The sequence below is a fragment of the Carassius gibelio genome, chromosome B24, assembly GCF_023724105.1.
Source record: "Carassius gibelio isolate Cgi1373 ecotype wild population from Czech Republic chromosome B24, carGib1.2-hapl.c, whole genome shotgun sequence".
Taxonomy (NCBI): domain Eukaryota; kingdom Metazoa; phylum Chordata; class Actinopteri; order Cypriniformes; family Cyprinidae; genus Carassius; species Carassius gibelio.
The window spans coordinates 6113309-6131848 of NC_068419.1; the positions used below are offsets into that span (position 1 = coordinate 6113309).

General features: G+C 36.4%; 1 protein-coding gene across 1 annotated transcript; it reads left to right on the top strand.

The window, feature by feature from the left end:
- Positions 1-629: 629 nt before the first annotated feature.
- Positions 630-16615, top strand: LOC128012923 (phospholipid phosphatase-related protein type 4). Its single transcript, XM_052595514.1, has 7 exons — positions 630-973; positions 3704-3889; positions 9038-9167; positions 10075-10270; positions 11571-11628; positions 12691-12864; positions 13339-16615. Exons 1-7 carry the CDS (start codon positions 896-898, stop codon positions 14746-14748), a joined length of 2232 nt encoding a protein of 743 aa, XP_052451474.1. The 5' UTR covers positions 630-895; the 3' UTR covers positions 14749-16615.
- Positions 16616-18540: the final 1925 nt, after the last annotated feature.

Below are 18540 nucleotides of genomic sequence, written 5' to 3' on the forward strand. Positions count from 1 at the left end.
GACATGACAATAACAATTCCGTTTCAATATTCAGGACAAATCTTTAAATGTGAAAATCATAGCCTAATCAATATAGGCTATATGTATGTAACATTTAAATGTTTGATCTATGATGATAAAGGGAAAATTAGGGAAAAATTTAATTGCTCAGATGATGCTCTTATGAGACTTTAACGAGAGTTCTTATTCAGGTTCCAAAACAGAAATAACACAGTAAACAAAAAAAACAAAAAAACAAACAAAAAAAATAGTTGAGAGTTCGACCATAGCCTAATCATCTGCAAGTATTGCTCTTCATCGAGTCCCATTGCTGTAAACAACTGAGTTGTTTTACACATTTGAGAGTTAAGTATAGCATACCGTAGGTTTTATTCGCCATATGATAATAGACAGAAAAAAGCAGTGAAATTTCTTGTGAAATGTTTTTCTCTATAGTGTTCATATAGGCTATGCTTTTATTGTGTTTATAGAGTACACATACTTTTGTGGTGTTGAATAATAAAATACTACTTTAGTACTTCCTGTAGCTATCCTACACGTCCAACTGTTTCCGTCTACATTCGTGACATTATTAATAATAATGCGAATGACTGGAGGAATGCGCAGCTTGTGCGCATGCGCGTCAGGACGCAAGACCCGTCCTCTGAAAAATCTGATGTCATCTTGCCGGCAATATTTTCCTCTCTGTATATTCAATTGCAATCATATTCTACTGCAATATAAAGGGTGCGTGTAAATGGTGAAAGGTGTAGATAGTGTGTGTCGTTTGTTTCTGTGTGCATCATGCATCTCAATGGAGCAAGCAGCAGCTGATCTAGACGGCTTGGTTTGCTGGATGAAGGTGGACGCTTAGGACACAACAGGTTATCGGCGTTTATAAAAGGAGAGAAATACGATGTCTGCGAGAGAAGGATTGAAAGAGAAGATGATAAAAGAGAGCGTGACACTGCTGCCATGCTTTTATTTCGTGGAGGTAAGAGACCGTCTGTTTACATTTGCACGTTTGATTTGACAGGTGACAACTTGCAATGAGATGACAGTTTATTTTTAATGTTCAGGATATGTATTTATTTTTTATGTCACGGTCATAGCTTAATCAATACATTGAAAATTTCAATATTTGCCTATTTATCTATGATGATAAAGTGAACCTGAGGGATTGTATTGCTCATAAGATGCTCTTTCAAAGCTCATGAGAATTGATTGAGTTCTCTTTGAAGTATCTTGATCTCAGATGTTCTCTTAAAATGAAAAAATGAAAAAAGACGACTGCTGAGAGATTGTTTGAGTTAATATTGTAATCATAAGAATTTTTTTTTTCCTCCATTGAATCTCATTGCTATCTAGGATAAACAACTTTAAAAAATTAAAAGTTAAAAAATCTTTATTTGCCACATAATATTTTTTTTTTTTTTTTACATATTTATTTATGTGTGTGCTTATTGTTTATTCATTATATATATATATATATATATATATATATATATATATATATATATATATATTATAAATTATATAAATGTGAATATATACTTCTAATTACATGTAAATATTTTCAAAATATGTACTGTATGTGTGTGTATTTATATATAAATAATTAATGTACACAGTACACACACATATGTTATGTAAACAAAAACTTTTATTTTGGATGTGATTAATCGCGATTAACCGTTTGACAGAACTAATTCATATTTATTGGTTTTACATTGCATCCAAGCTTTTAATTGAGCATTACTTGCATGTACAGCATCTCAAACATTCCTTATAAAATATCATCAGTTTGATATGTAAAAACTGGCAGAGAGTGATGTCAGCACTGGGATGCTGTGCTTCTGACAGCTCTCCTTCTTAGTTGATCACCCCAGGAGGTGCTGCTCTGCTCTCAATGCATCATGATGGGGTTAGTGGAATATATGTAGGTCAGTGTGACATAAAGAATTGAGGCAGTGCAGCTTTCATACGCACATGCATACACACCGACACACGTGATCTAGTACTTAGGAGGAAGATCTAAGCATGCATTCATATATTATGCAGGGCTGTGCTGAATTTGACATTTCCATTCATTTATTCATTCCTCCATTTGCTGTTTTTCAGTGAGCTTTGCAAAATTGTTTGTCAAATACCAAAAATGAAGGTCTAGAAGATCACGATTACCATATTTGAATGTTTTAAAGAGATTTGATGCATGTGCTCAGCAGAAATGGCTGGATTTTGTGCTTCTCAAGATATCACTAAGTTTCATCAGGTCACAGGAACCTCCATGTCTCCTCATGTGGAGCAACTCTTATCGTAACGGGTCCTTTACCATCCGGACACCATCTACACCTGCTTGGAATGGCTCTCTCTCACATGGATCTGAAAATAGCTACTAAGAAATGCTATCCTCCCCATTTATAGCCATCAATTATTAAGACCTCAGTCTCACCTCTTCTTTTCATTTGGGATAATCATGCAGTCAACATGAAATTGCATTCATAACCTATTTTAATTCAGTTACATTCAGTAACATTTCTGATTGAAAATGGATATTAGATCAAGAAAATTTGATCCACTTCTTATTTTAAAATAAAACTGGAAAATCAAATGACCTTCAATATTCCTCATATACACTGTAAAATGTTATAAATAAAACTAGGTTTTACAAAATGTCAACATTTCACATTTAATTCAGTGTGTTACTTGCTGATTCTTTGGAATTATTTGTGAAGTTTACTAGCGATTTCTGAGTGAAAATTGTTTCTACATCACTTTTTTTAGTGTATTACCATCTGAAATCATCAGTATACCACCACTTCTTTATAAAGGCACAGAATAATGTTCAGCTAGAATCTTTCAAACAGAACTAGAGCAATCATCTGATGTAAAACTTCAAATCTATCATCAAAGCAAGCAGGCTTTTGTTGGGATGTGATTCTTTTTGATGCTAACAGTGATGGTCGACTGCTTTGTAAATCCCATTCGGTTTGTCCCAAGTGCCAGCACTTTGGAAGAAAATATGGGTCAGTGGTATCAGTCGGCCACAGAGCAACTCTGCAGAATCAGCACTGAATGGCAGCTGCATGCTGTATTCATCAGCATATTAAAACACCCGCAAACTGACCCAATCTTCAGCCGAGAGCTCTTAATTACTGCCTTACAGTGATAAACATGACAAAAACAAACTGTCATAAAAAAAGAAATCTAGATTTTATAAAGATAAACTTAACACTGAAAGAAAAATGGAGTAGAATTTACTTGAAAAAAGCTAATAAACACATTTTGCACAGTAGTAAATTTCACAAAACAGTTATAGTAGCATTGAGCATAAAAAATGTATTTATAATTATAATAATGCCTATTGAATAAAAATGGTTGCCAGACAATTAAACACACACATGCACAAATATATGTTTATGGTATTTACATGGCATATATACTGTATCATAATACCAAAATATATAATCTCTTTAATGTTAGTGTGAGTCCATCTATAGCTTTTCTACAATTATGCAGTCCATCGCTACTAAATTTGTACTACTAGCCTACAGTTATCACCTCACAAACTCATCATATGGCTTTCATATCCCCTGTCTGGGTGTATATTACGATAACGGCTGGCTGACTGTATGCACATTTCCATAGGGATCGTTACGTGGACAGTGATATTCTTTGATAATGTTTGTTGAAGAGTTATGTGATGTTTTCTCCTCTCTAACAGCTTCCTCTCCTGGTCTCATCTATCGTCAGTGTGTATTTTCTGGAGTGGACAGACATTTTCAAACCAGTCCGCTGGGGCTTCAGCTGTCACGACCGCAGTCTGAGCCTGCCTTATATCGAACCCACACATGAGGTCATTCCCTTCCTCATGCTCCTCAGCCTTGCTTTTGCAGCTCCTGCTATTACGGTCAGTCTAACCAACCAATACACTCACATACACATAGTGCAAGATTTACTTTTGCTTTCAGATACTGTATATTGGATAGGACACAAACTGTTGGCCTCCTGCTGATGTTGCCTGCATTTTGGTAATTCACCCAAGCTGGTTGAGTGCCTGGAGTAACCTTTCTATCAAACAATTATTGCAATAATACAAGTCTTGCAGTGTCACAGTCTGGTCTACTCTGCATTTAATTATAGCTAAGAAACATTCACATAGACAGAGAATAATTAAATATTGTCAAAATAATAGAAAGAGCCCAAAAAGGTTACATTCAGTGGCCCAGATTTTAGTTATTGTTTCTACTTTTCTGTGGATTTATATAATAAATTGCATTATTATTTTGGCCTACATATCATATATATAAAATTATATATTTTCAATGCATAACATTTCTAAGACTACATATATAATTTTATATATACTACCTTATGGGTAATGATTCACTCAACTCACGATTCGATTTGATTCACGATTTTGATTTCAAGATTCGTTTTTCTCACTTTTTTTAAATAACAAAATGAGATTGAAGACATTTAATACAGTAAATGAAAAGGTTTCCTTTTATTAGGCTACTGCTGCACATTCCTTGTGAAATTGAAATATAACAACACCAAATTAAAATTTTAAAACTTACAAAAGAAATCTCTTCATATAAACAAACTACGGCTTTGCCTGTGCTCTTTACATTTAAAACTGGAGGTAACCACTGCATTTTAATTATGATCCAGCGTACATGCAGCTTGCAGTTTTTAATCTAAATAAGTCTGTGTAATTGCAAAATTTGAAGCAAAAACAGAATGCTCTGACTATAGTTTTACGAAACTATTCTACATAAAACATTTGAAAGAAGCAGCAGACGAGCTGAATGAGACACAAGTTCACTCTCTGCCAGTAGGTGGCGCTTGTGAACACAATGATAAAGCGTTTCCTGGGTTACTGCTGTAAGCAGAGCTGCACTTATGAACACTAATGTATCAGTCAGAGGCAAGATGAAATGAAAATACCACGTAAACATTTCTAAACACAGTCAGTTCCGCTCAGAGATACATTCATATAAACTACTACTCCAATTGTATCTTTGTTTGGCATATTAACTGATATTTGAATAGATTTTCAACCAGCTCGTGGTACATCATTACATCCCTATACTACCTAACCATACAAAATGTTAGAGTGAGTCGTTTAAAGGAGTTGTGCACTTACAGCATGAAAATATCCTGATAATTTACTCACCCCATGTCACCCCAAAAAAAAATTCCAACTTCAAAATCATCCAACTTTGTTGTTTTACCTTTTTTTTTTTTTTAAAGGCATTTGAATTTCTTTGCATGTTCCTTTTTTAAACACTGGGTATTCCGCCTACATCATGCTTGCGTGATTACGTAATGCGTGAGGTCGAGCAAGTGCAAGATGAGCATTTGTGGTTAAAAAGTACATACATTTTTTATTTTTCTTAGAAAAGGACTGATCATTCCACTAGACAAGACCATTATTCCTCCACAGGGATCATGTAGAACCCTTTGAAGCTGCATTCAAATGCCAATTTGGATATAATGATAAATGAATAATAATATAATAATAATAATAAATCAATATTTCTTGAACACCAAATCAACATATTAGACTGATTTACGAAGGATCACTTGACAATGAAAATTGGAGTAATGAAGCCATTACTAACATTTGTTTAAAATATACTGAAATAAAAGATTTTTATTTTCAATTATAATTTTTATTTTTTCAGAATAAAACCGTTTTTACTGTATTACAGTTTTATTTTTGATCAAATAAATGCAGACTTGCTGAGCATAAGAGACAAAGATTTACATAATAAAATAAAATAAAAAAATAAAAAAATACTTTTAAAAAATTGAGTCCAAACTTTGGAAAAATAGTGTATTGTAGATACATTAATCCAAATAATTTCTAACAAGACAGTCTCTAAGAATGATTGTACAGAAAACAAAACAACGTAGAAGAAAATGCAATTAGACTTTGTGATCGTTTCACAGACAGACAACAAAGCTAAAAGTGGAATATACTGTTATGAGCATAAATATGTATTTTACAATGCTAAATGTGTGAAAACCCCCCCCCAAAAAGTCAATGACAGGAATATTGTTCCAGGACCGACTGAGATGTGAATGCAGGAGCATGTCCTTGAGTAAGTTTCTACAGTTAGCCTGTGGTCTATTATCACAGCTGACACACACCAACTGGCCTCATCTGAAACACTACAGAAAAGAAAGTTCACGCATGAATAACTCATACCCAAAGAGAATTTGGTCACACTACTCCATGAGCAGTGAGCTGTCAGATAGCATCTTTCTCTCCTCAACTTTGACACCTTCGGTGCATCACAATCCTGCCAGTATGGCTGCCGGCCCTCCGGGTTTCCTCCGGTTTACTGCTAGTCCTGGAGCAGATGAGTGCAGTTTGACATTAGGCTTTACTGTGGATTTATGACAGTTTGGTTGTTCACTCATATGGAAAGTCAGATTATTTCACACTCAAATTCATTTCTTAGGGCAGATTACGCAGTTGTCTTAGAAATGTCTGGATGGTTAAATGGTTTCACAACGCTAATGGGCACTTGGCTGTAATGAGTTGTTTGTGGTTCGCTTCTCTCTGATCCTCTGAACTTATTTGTAGATGATAGTTACTCTGTTCTGAAGAAGAAATAAACAGACTGAGACCATCTTTACACTTGGCAAATTTTCTAAACACACCACAGGCGTTTTGATATTAAGGTCATAAACATTTATCAAGCATGTCATTGCATTTACTTTTATTTTTCATTAGATGAGCACTCAAATTGTATCTTTAGGCAAATAAACATTTATATTAGATTGGATATATCATTATTAACGAATCAAAAGCAATTAAAGCAATAAATAAAATCTCTAGTAAAATAGCAGAATAGATGGAATAGATGGACCCAGAAGGAATAGATGATCTGACCTTGGGAGAATTTCATGAAAAAAATGTTTGAGTTCATATTCAAACCTCTGACATTCTTTTGCAGACTGTGCAAATCTGAGCTGTTTGTGATGTTGCTCTCCTCTAAAAGTACAAATGAGATGTGTGAAGAGAACAAAAACTATTGCAAAATTTTTATTTTTCAATCCTAAAGAAAAGAAAAAACGGAATGCACTGAGTGAACGACTAAAACGAATAGCATTACCAAGACACCCAATGTACTTTTCTCTGCAGCGTGTGACGACCATGCTAGCAATTTTAGGTAATTCAATAATTCAGTTTGAGTTGCAGACATGGAGACATCTGACCCCATTTGCATCTTATGCCAACATCTTCAGCTGCATAAAAAAGAACAGTAATGTGTTTCTAAAAATGCATTTTTCGTTGTCAGGTAATGACCGTCATTAAAAATGACCCACTCCTTCCTTTCTTTAGGCTACAATCTGTTTACCTACACAGGCCAGATTTAGCAACAGGCAGGAAGTGACTGCAGGCATCGAGACGTCCTGTAGTTCCTCCAGGTGTCATGACAATATGAGTGTCTGAGAGGCCGAGCTGGACAGATGGGATGGGATGCTGGAATCTGCGGGCTTCCTGGGATCTGATTCAGGTCACGGTGTGGCACATGGTCTTGCCAAATGTTTTAGATCGTATCCTTAGCACCTCCCCCACCAGGCTGAAATGTGTAGAGCACAGCTGATATCAATCCCATGATCCCACTGGGATTTAAACTCCTCACCTGGCGACCTATGCAACATAAAAGAGAAGATTGCAGGCTGTCGAGTCTGAGTGGACTTTATGGAGCTAATGAAAAAAAGTAGTCATTGCAAAGATAGTCTCATGTAACCAGACATTTCTATTGTGGCACACTGAGCACTAATGTCATAATGACAATATGATGTGTTCAAATGAAAAATAATAAATGAACCAATAAGCATACACATACATAGACGTTATATACAGTATATGTAACTTTTTTTTTTATATGTAATTACTGATTTATATATATATATATATATATATATATATATATATATATATTAGTATTCAATTAATTATAATAATACATAGTAATTCATTTATTGATTTATATTAAATATTTGTTTCCATTATTTAATACAGTAATTATATAAAAAATATTTTATTTATAAAATTATATAAATATATATATTTATAGTTAATAAATCAAATTGAAACTTAAAATATGAAATATAATTATTATATTAAATATAAATTAATATATATTAATTTATAATTAATATAATAATTATATTTCATATTTTAAGTATCAATTTGATTTATTAACTACAATACTAATACTAAAACAAATAAGGTAATAATTTAATTATATAATAAATATTTATTTATATTTTGTAATACATATTTTAATACATGTTTATTTCTGTTATATGTTTTTATTTAATATATAGTAATATATTATATATTACTCTATTAGATATATTATTTATAATATCTAACAATTATTAAAAACAATATATAATGACTTAATAATATAGATATAATTATAATGGGTTTATATATTAAGTAGTCAAGCTATTTTAAATTAAAAATGCAAGGATGCCATTCTCCTGCCATTTCCTTAAGGTTGCAAAAGCTTGGAGTGAAGGGACCAAGGACCCAAACAAGGTTTTACAAAGCTTGTGACCAGTTGAGCTGAAATGATTCATCTCCATGAAAGCAGCAGTTCACAGCCCTGCTGTTTGTGCAGAAGTCAGTGGGTGCATGATTCTCAGAAGACGGGGAGGTGAAACGCTGGGGACAGATCTGGAGCAGATTAAGGATGGATGTGTCTTTGATGCACACTGACAGCCCTGCTTAAGATGGGCATTAATACATAAATGTGCAATGATCAAAACGGCCGCTCTCTCAGCCCAAGTGAGACCTGATTGCATTATGGCTCATCAAAACTGCATTTACAAGTAGACAAGGACATTATGGCGGTTCTGTTTAAAGGCATCTGTAGCTTCACTTCAGAGTTTCTGTGTTTGGTGTCAAGGTAAAAAGAACCTCCTGAAGAGTCAGTATGAGACCGTTGAGTGCAATCTGAGAGGAGAGATATCCTGAACATCTGATCCACTTCCCCCTCTGACCTGGTGTGTTACATGTCCACAGATCATGTTTGGAGAGGGGATTCTGTTCTGCTGTCTGTCCCGGGCGCAGTCCAGAGGAGGAGCTGAAGCCGATATCAACGCCGCGGGCTGCAACTTTAACTCTTTCGTCCGGCGAGGTGTCAGGTTTGTGGGTAGGTCACATTTCTTGTAAATATCTTTCGTTAACTCCTGATGAGCCTTTATTCCGTTACCTGTGATTAGGGCCCACATGGAATGTAGAATTGTTTTGACCAGAATTCTGTGAAATTACTAAATAAAAAATTAAATTAAATGTATGCATTTAGCAGAAGCTTTTATCCAAAGCGACTTACAGTGCAATCAAGCTATCAATTTTTATCTATTTTTTACCTGACTACCAGTAAAACTAATTTGGGACCAAAAAGTATTTACACTCTGACCTGACCATGTTTTGTTTAAGTGTTTTTCTTTAATTGCTAATGCGAACTTTTTACACCACAAACTGACAGCTATTCAATCTAATCGATTACATACCTTTCTATCAATGTTATCTGACATTATTAAGGTGAATTTGTTCTGACACAGTTTAACTCCGAGTTCTTGTCATATTTGATTACCATTTTCTAAACTGTAGTAAATAAACTGTGATAATGTGAGAAATGTTAAAGGTTTCTGAATAATTGCAGGTTTGTTGTACGTTTTTCCCTTTTAAAGTTTTCACATAAAACACAGAGTGATGTGTAACATCAACCCGATCACACGGCAATTTGAACATTTTTGACAAGGTGGCTAATCCAAACGAATTCGTCCAACCTCACTCACCAATACATACGATTTGTGAAAATTTTTATGTATTTTATGAGGTAGGAAATTCATAGAAAGGACCACACCTAACCCCGCCCCTACACTTAACCGTCAAAGAAATCGTACGAGTGAGGTCATACGAATTCGTACAGATTAGCCACCTCGTAAAATACATTCAAATTTGCCATGAGATAGCATTGGTAATATCAGCCAATATATTGTTTATCAACTTGAATAAATATCAGTGCATCACATTCAATGTCTTTTTCCTTTCAGGCGTTCACGTCTTTGGCTTATGCGCCACAGCTTTGATTACCGACATCATCCAGTTGTCGACAGGTTACCCCGCCCCCTACTTCCTGACTGTCTGCAAGCCCAACTACACTCACCTCAATACCTCCTGTGATGACAGTTTCTTTATCCTGGAGGACATCTGCTCAGGATCTGACGCCGCTGTCATCAACGCCGGCAGGTACGGCTCTGATTCATGGCGAACTGGGACCTAGATCTCTGTCGGATTAACAGTGCCACAGTCATGTGAAACATAGATGATCCAAACCCCCGCTGATACAGACAAGTTGATAAAAAAAAAAAATCTTTAAATATTACTCAAGTGTGAACTTCTGATACTCAGGGATTCATACGAAAGAAACCGGCACAAGAGCCTGCATGGATCAGAGCCAAGCCTCAGTGCAGCCTAAGAATAGAGGCTGTAGATTAAAGGAATAGCTTTTGATGTACTTTTTAACAAGGTTGGTTTTCAAGGGAACGGATGAGGCTGTGGACCATCTCTTCACCAGTGTAGATTCATTAAATAATGGAAGTACTGAAGTGACTTATGAATTTCTGAGTATATAGTACACTGACACAAAAACCGTTTACCCTGTTTATAACTCCAGCTCTGTCTGGAGAGAATCGCTGTTGTGATGATTCGGGAAGTCGCTACTATCAGACTGAGCTGGACGTGTTGTAGACCAGCAAGTATACTGATGCCTCAAGCTCTGAAAGTGTAAATAATTTGGAGGTACATCGCATCTTTTTACAGACTCTTTCATTTACTGTGTGACAGAGATAATTTAGTATATTCTGTCGTAGCAGAGCTTTCTGTGATAGTTTCCTGATTAAGAGGAGACTGTGAATGTTTATTTATTTATGAATAACGTTCAATCATGAGAAGAGAGCTGTAATTAGATTTTAAAATAAAAACATGAAAAAAAGGTGACATATAGGTGACATATAATGAAATTCTGATTTTTTCATGTCTAAGTCCTATAAACAGGTCCCCAATGCAACTACCAACTACCAAAATGAGCAATCCAGTAACTTCTGGCTTTCTCCGCAAGCTTGTGGAAAAACGAAACGAAAAAACGGAAATCGTTTAAACTGATATGGCTTAAAAATGCATGATGTCATCGTGTTGATGATCAAAGCCAAAAACAATTTGGCAGAGTATCTGAGATACAGCTTTAAAGGTGTAACCCTATTCTGGAAAGGGGGCCGGGGAACAGCAGCTCATTTGCATTTAAAGACACATGCACGAATACCACCTTTAACACCCTAGCAACCACATAGCAATGCACTAAAAACCACCCTATACCAACTATACAGAAACACACTAGAAACCTGACACTCTACAGCAATTGCATATAAACTCAATTTGACAATATGCATTTAGAAGAGAGGTGCTGAGGTGATGTATTTCAAATGCGTCTCCTGTATTCTTTCTTTCCCTTGATGACAGAGTTGATCGCAATTGCTTTCATTTATTTCAGAAAATCCTTCCCATCACAGCATGCAACGCTGGCGTCATTTGCTGCCGTGTATGTCTCGGTGAGTAAAAATCAGTCATTCAGAAGCATTCAGGCACTATCAGTTCACTTTGTTGTTAGACACTGATAAAAAATGGTGCTGCATTTGTGTCACCTTGTGTGCAAAACTGACCCTGATGTGTGGATAAAAGGGCAACAGCTCTCCATTGTTATTTGTGCATCAACATCCAGATGCCTTTATGCAGTTTAGCGGAGCTTGTCAAAGTAGCGAAATGGAGTGTTGGCCCTTTTGAGCTGTGTGTGCATATTTAATAGTCTATTTGAGGGTAGGAATACATTTGAGTCTTTACATTGTTCTCTTTTTTTCTTCCTGTCATGAACTATGTGCAAATTATATGCTTACAGAATACCAGTAAAGGCATTTAGATTTGCATAAGGATTTATAAATTGGGTATTTTAGACATCGTAAGAGTGTGTATTTACATGCACAATCTTACACCACTCTTATATAAAGAGCTAAAAATGTGTAAAGGGTAAACACCTTTACTGGTAGGTGTATGCTTGTTAATTTAATGTATGTCTGTTTAAGTTTTCATGTCAAATCCAGAGAAAAAACTTGATATCAAAGTGTGATTTTCAGTCTATATAGCTCCTTTCTCAAGCTCAGGGTCATTTGATTCATTATATAAAACAAAGAATCTATTATTTATAATGAGCTGATATAGTCAATGTGCTTTTGCTTAAAGTGCCTATGAATTTGCCTGATAAAAGAGCACAGGTTAAGCTGTTGAAATGACCTTACACATTGTCATCTTATGCACAGTCAGTCTAATAATCAATGGGTGGAGGCTCATGTCTCTGGGAACCATACCAACCATCTTACCAAATCACAAATGTGCTTCAGTGGTCTAGCCATAATGATACACTCAATCAGCGGAATCATGTTAATTAATTTGCTTTGAAGATTCTTATAATTATAAGATTCTATAATTATCAAAGTGTGCATGAATTAAAAAAAAAAATTCAGTGCAAATATTGTGGTTCCTGGCTCCCTACCTGATTCTGCTTTGGCTTGGAAACATCACAAAACATCTGTGATCTTGATCGTCTTTTTCTTGTTTAGATGTATTTCAACAGCACGCTGACAGACTCATCCAAACTGCTGAAGCCACTTCTGGTGTTCTCCTTTATCATCTCTGCCATCATATGTGGCCTGACCCGCATTATTCAGCACAAGAACCACGCCGTTGATGTTTACCTGGGCTTCCTGCTTGGAGGGGGCATCGCTGTTTACCTTGTGAGATGAATATAAGCAGATTATCCTATATTTAATAGCATTTTAAACAAATTTCACAAGTTTTTGAAATGCAGTTTACTTGCATGAATATGAATATAAGCAGATTATCCTATATTTAATAGCATTTGAAACAAATTTCACAAGTTTTTGAAATGCAGTTTACTTGCATGTCTACAACATAAAACATGTACACCATGATTTTGTTGACTAGAACATATTCCTGGATCAGACTTTTGTTGGTTCTGGAACAACATTCCCATTAAACAATCGTAAGCCAAGCTCTATTACTGCCCTAAAATCAGAGGGAATCAGACATTTTTTCATGCTCCAAATTTGACAGAAAAGTTGTTTCAGGACCAAAAAGAATATTAATCCAAAATGTCCCACTCAAGTACATGTAAATTGTGTTTCCCAACCCCTTATTATGAAGTATGTTAGGAAATACCATTGAAATACAGTTTTTTGTCCATCCAGGGTTTGTTTGCTGTAGGAAACTTCCAACCGAGCAAGGAGAAACAGACAAGTCAGCTTCACATTCATGATTCTCATCGAACTATGGCTGACCTCTGCCAGCAAGGTCACCACCTACCTGCCAAGAGCTGCAGTGGCAGCGAGGGTCTCTCATCTTCCTGCTCCGAGGGCAACCTGCATCACAACACCCAACACCACCAGGCTGGATCTCTTAGCAGATTGAAAAGACCAAGTGGAGATGTGGAGGTCATCACCCGCAGTCCTCCACACAAGGAGAACATGGTGACCTTCAACACCTTGCCCAGAGTGCATATGCCTGCCATGGACGAGTCTGCTTTCCGCAACGCCACCATCCACACCTCCTCAGTAGATTCAAGTCGATCGAAGCAGCTGCTGATGCAATGGAAGAGTAAGAACGAGAACCATAAACACTCCCTGCATGCCATAGAAAGTCGACCAGGCCAGTCCCCTCCAAACAGCATGGACGTCCGCTGCAATTCCGAACCCTCAGCTGTGGGAATCAATGGTGAACATCAGGGACCTGGAACCCCATACCTAAAAATGGCCACTGGAAGTACAACACTACCAAGCAACCCCAGTGGAATTGCTGGCGGTGCTCGGATACCCATGCAGTCTCGGCCTGGTTCCTCGCAGTTGGTGCACATACCAGAGGAGGCACAGGAGAACATGGGTGGCTTGCCAAATGCCAGTAATGCCCGTGACAAATGGCTTAAAAGCATGGAGAGGACTGGGGAGAAGGGTGGGGAGGTACCGGTGGTTAGGACTAACTCTAATGGCCAGCCGCGCATCATGCAGGTCATTGCAATGTCCAAGCAGCAAGGTCTTCTGCAGGGGAGCTCTCCCAGTTCTGAGAGCAGCAGCCACACCAGCTCCACTGCACCTCTGCAGCGCTACAAGAGCCTAACTGAGGAGTCTGGAGGTCAAGGCAGCACTGGAGCCATCATTCGGGTGGAAGCCCATCCAGAAAACGCCCGACCCCTGGTGCATGCGCACTCTACGGATGGAAGTGGCTCCTGGACATGGAAGTCCCAAAGCAGCTTCAGACAGTCATTTGAGCTCAATGACTTGAATCGAGACTCAGAGAGCTCAGAATCCGTGAGGGATGGGAAAAGTTCTATGGATAGAAAGAAGAATGGCTCTAATGCTCCTAAAGTCGTCGCAGTGCCAACTGTCCCTACTTTATCTACAGCAGGTGGTGATCACCATCCCAACCAGACTATTTCCACCATCCGGGTCACTCCCATGGACATGACTGAATCTGGTCCTGAGAGTCGCGATTCGAGTTTGCGAAGAAAAACCAGGATCCTTATCCCTGAAAGAGGAAACAGTCCAGACAGTACCAGGAATATTTTTTACAAGGGAACATCCACCACCCCAGTTTTTAAAGAGTAGTCAGTAATTATCTTGAAAAATAAAAATAAAAATGAAGAAACCAGAAGAGGTTGGGTGTTGTGTAGACACATATGCTATGTTTTACACATCTCCAATGGCATCACCTGTTATGCATGAGATTATTGACTGACTTAAAATTATATGGCAGCGAGAAAAGCACAAAATCCAGGTTTTGGTCAGAATTTTGTTTACTTTTGTGATAAGGACATTGTAAACATATGGCCGTATACAGTATCAAATGGAAATGGTCTTACCTTTAGTGAAACACTGTGAAGCTGGAACTGTGACCATGCCAAGATTGAACTGCAACACTGTATTTAAGTATCTTAGAAGACTTCCCATATAATCATACTTCCACTTATTCATACATTGATAACTATGCTAGCTCAAACTCTTATTTTTGTATTCTGTAAATAACTTTAAAACTAGGTGCTGCCCGATTCTGAGAACATTATGTAAAAACAAAAAGATAAGCAGAAAATATAAAAAAAAATAGTGCAGTGCACTCTTCTGAAAACTTTCATTTGAAATTTCTTATGACCATAAGTGCTTAGAATATTCTCCGTAGCAAATGATAGTCATAAAATGACATGCACTTCACATTTACTACTTGCAATACAAATACTTTACATACTGTATGAACTGTATCTGTAGAAATTTGCACATAAAGTGCACATTCATTAATATTGTATTAGACACATAATATTACGTTATATGTGTATCAGTGTCTATAAAAAAAGACAAAAAATAAAAAATACATTTTACATACAAATACCAATGAATACTAATGAGATTTATTACCTTAGCACTATTATTGTGAGAAAAAAAAATACATTATTATTGCACCTAATGTCCATCTTCCACTCTTTTCTCAAATGTATATTTGCATAACATAAAATATAATTGTACTTGTTTCCCTTCAAATAATTCAGATTTTATGTCATAGTTATTTAAAGGTTAGCTGCATTAATAGCAAAACGCTATTCCACATTGATTTTCTAACTGTGGTTATTTCACTGTGAGTTCCAGCTTTTTAGGCCAAACAGTCATATTAAATGTTTTATACTGTATACACTTGTGTAGCCGCAAAAAAAAAAAAAAAAAAAAAGTGGCTTTACTGTTCACAAAGATATTTGCAATGAGCGAGAAGTGGTTTATTAAATCTAGTCATCCTAGCTGTTAAAAACTACAGCAGTGACATTTAATTCCATGAAAATTTACTGTGTAACTTTTATAAACTGTAAATGAATGTGCCAAAGGGTATTTTAAAGGGAAGATTCAGTTTTGAAACATTTCTATAGAAGTCTGTATTCTTATAAACCTCAAACTCTTTCAGCAAAGCTGTAGCCAGTGCATGGTAGTTTGATATTTCACATTTATTTTTTGTTCCCTTTTTGTAAATTATGCATTTGTGTAGCAGCTGCATATGTGATTATTTATACTGAATATAAATGACTTGTTGACAATCTTTATAGATAAAATCACACCCGAATACACTGTATGTTATCTCTAATTGTTTGGATACCCGTTAATGGGCGCTAACGATTTTAGAAATGCATTAAGCATGCTGGTAGCAGTTTGTGTTCTCTGAGGAACCTTTTACTCTGTAGCACTCTGTGTAACTGTCATCGAGTTCAGTTTGGATAGGAATGAATCCAGTCGGACCTGTTACAGTGATGTTATGTGTCAATGTCGCAGCGACCAGACAGAATAATAATGTCAAACTTTGTTAATGTACTGGATGTCACCTTTGAGAATACAAACAGTTTGTTTCTATCATTACATGGTTCTGATTTACTCCAGTAACAGGCTAGATGATGAAAAACTGTGCTGTACCAGTGTTTGAATAAACATTTGCCATTTACAACTGCTGAGTCTCTTCAATAAGGAATTGGCTGCACATTTGTAATGGCACCTTTCAAAAATAATTCACAAAATAGACATAATTTTTTTGCAATTCATCAGATCATGCCAAAATTATAACACTATGACATATTTAATTATTGGATACTGTCAACTACTGAACTAGGACTTTAATGGCAAAATTGGAATGGGATGCTATTCCTGGAAAGTGCCTTATGTTTCTTCATCACTACTGTCACACAAATGTACAAATATTATGGTGTGAGAATGATTTCTCTGTCAGCTGAGAACCATCAACAGCCATATACAAATATGACAGACTGTGGGGCGAATACAAATGAAGGCGTAACACGTTTAAATCATTGCCTGTGGTCTTTCATCTATCCTTGAAAATTAGCACAGTCAGATAACTCACATCCTTTCCTCCTCACCATCCTACATCTCCTGCATTAAGCAAACCAAAGCTGGCATGCAGCGCTTTATCCATGGCTATACATTTAATGAGGATGTTTTAAAAGAAACATTAATTTCACACCAGATCAAGAACGCGCGACGCCACACAAACACACACACAAGCTCCCTTCGTGATCAGGAAATGCTGGTCTCGTTAAGATTGCCATGTGTAATTATCATCGTACTGTATAAACTAGGCCAGTGAATTGACCTAAATTGAATGTGAGGGCTGCCAGATACAACTCATCTCTTATGAACTGACGAAGTAAACCAAAGGAAAAGAAAAGTATAAAAACTCAACAGTGGAAGCTCTGGATCACACAGAAACACTTTTGTCTAGCTAAAACATGTAAAGTAGTGGTTGTCATTTTCAAGTCTCCGTTAAAAAAAAAGTTAAACTAAACACGGTACCATGCTAGTTAGGGTAAGGTAAGGGAAATCCATAACAGGTTTATTGTTTATTTTCAGCCATACAGTACTTCTTCAAAATCAGCCAATATCATTAAATACTAGTCTACTACTTGTGTGTTCAGTGAACATCTGTGAGTGCTAACCGGGAAACTTTTAAGCTCTTGAAATCTGTGAAGCTAACATGCTAAAGCTAATCTGGGCTGTGGGTTCCCAAGGAAATGACAGGTTCTGAATGCAAGCAACTATTGCCTTTGAATTATTTAGTATCTAAAAGATGAGGAGTTTAGTTTTGGATATGTATTGTTGAATAATGTATTGGATATGAATTAATAATGAATGTGATTCGCTCGATATTCAAACTGATACAAAAAGAGTGGGATAAAATATGCATGATTGATACGGAAGATGGAAATAAGAATAACTGTTCAGGTGATGGCAGAACTTTAGAGAGCATGTACACCTAGCCTAAACTGAGATATCATTAAGTACGGAGGGAAAAGGGCCAAAAATACCCGAAGAAGCTATTTGTTAGCCATTTGCATTTTTATTCATCTCAATGGTAGTTGGTTGGCTGGCGCAGTATGTCCTTGCCATCTGTGCTCACCCATTATCTGGATTTTGTACACAATAAAATGTCTCATTTGTTCTAAATGCATGGAAACCAGTGATCAATATTCTTAAAATTTTCTCATGAATGATATTAGGGTGAGTACATAATGACTGGGTTTTCATATATGGATGAACTACTCCTTGAAAGTAAGGTTAAATTAGGTAAATTGTAAAATTCACATGCCAAATTGATGTCCCTGTTTTAAAGCTGCAACCTTCCAATGCCATTAGAAATTGAAATGCTAATGAATGCCCTTTAAGTGCGGCAGTGACCTTAATGGAAAAACCATTTGTCAGCATCACAGTTTATTTATACATCGCTGATTTTATATTTACCTCACAGCCTATGAGCTCTGAAAGGTCAAAACTTCATGTCATGTTGTATAGGATATGGGCAGCAAATGGCACAGGGGCAAGTGGGAAATGAAATAAAGGTCTGATTGTGAAAGCCAGTTG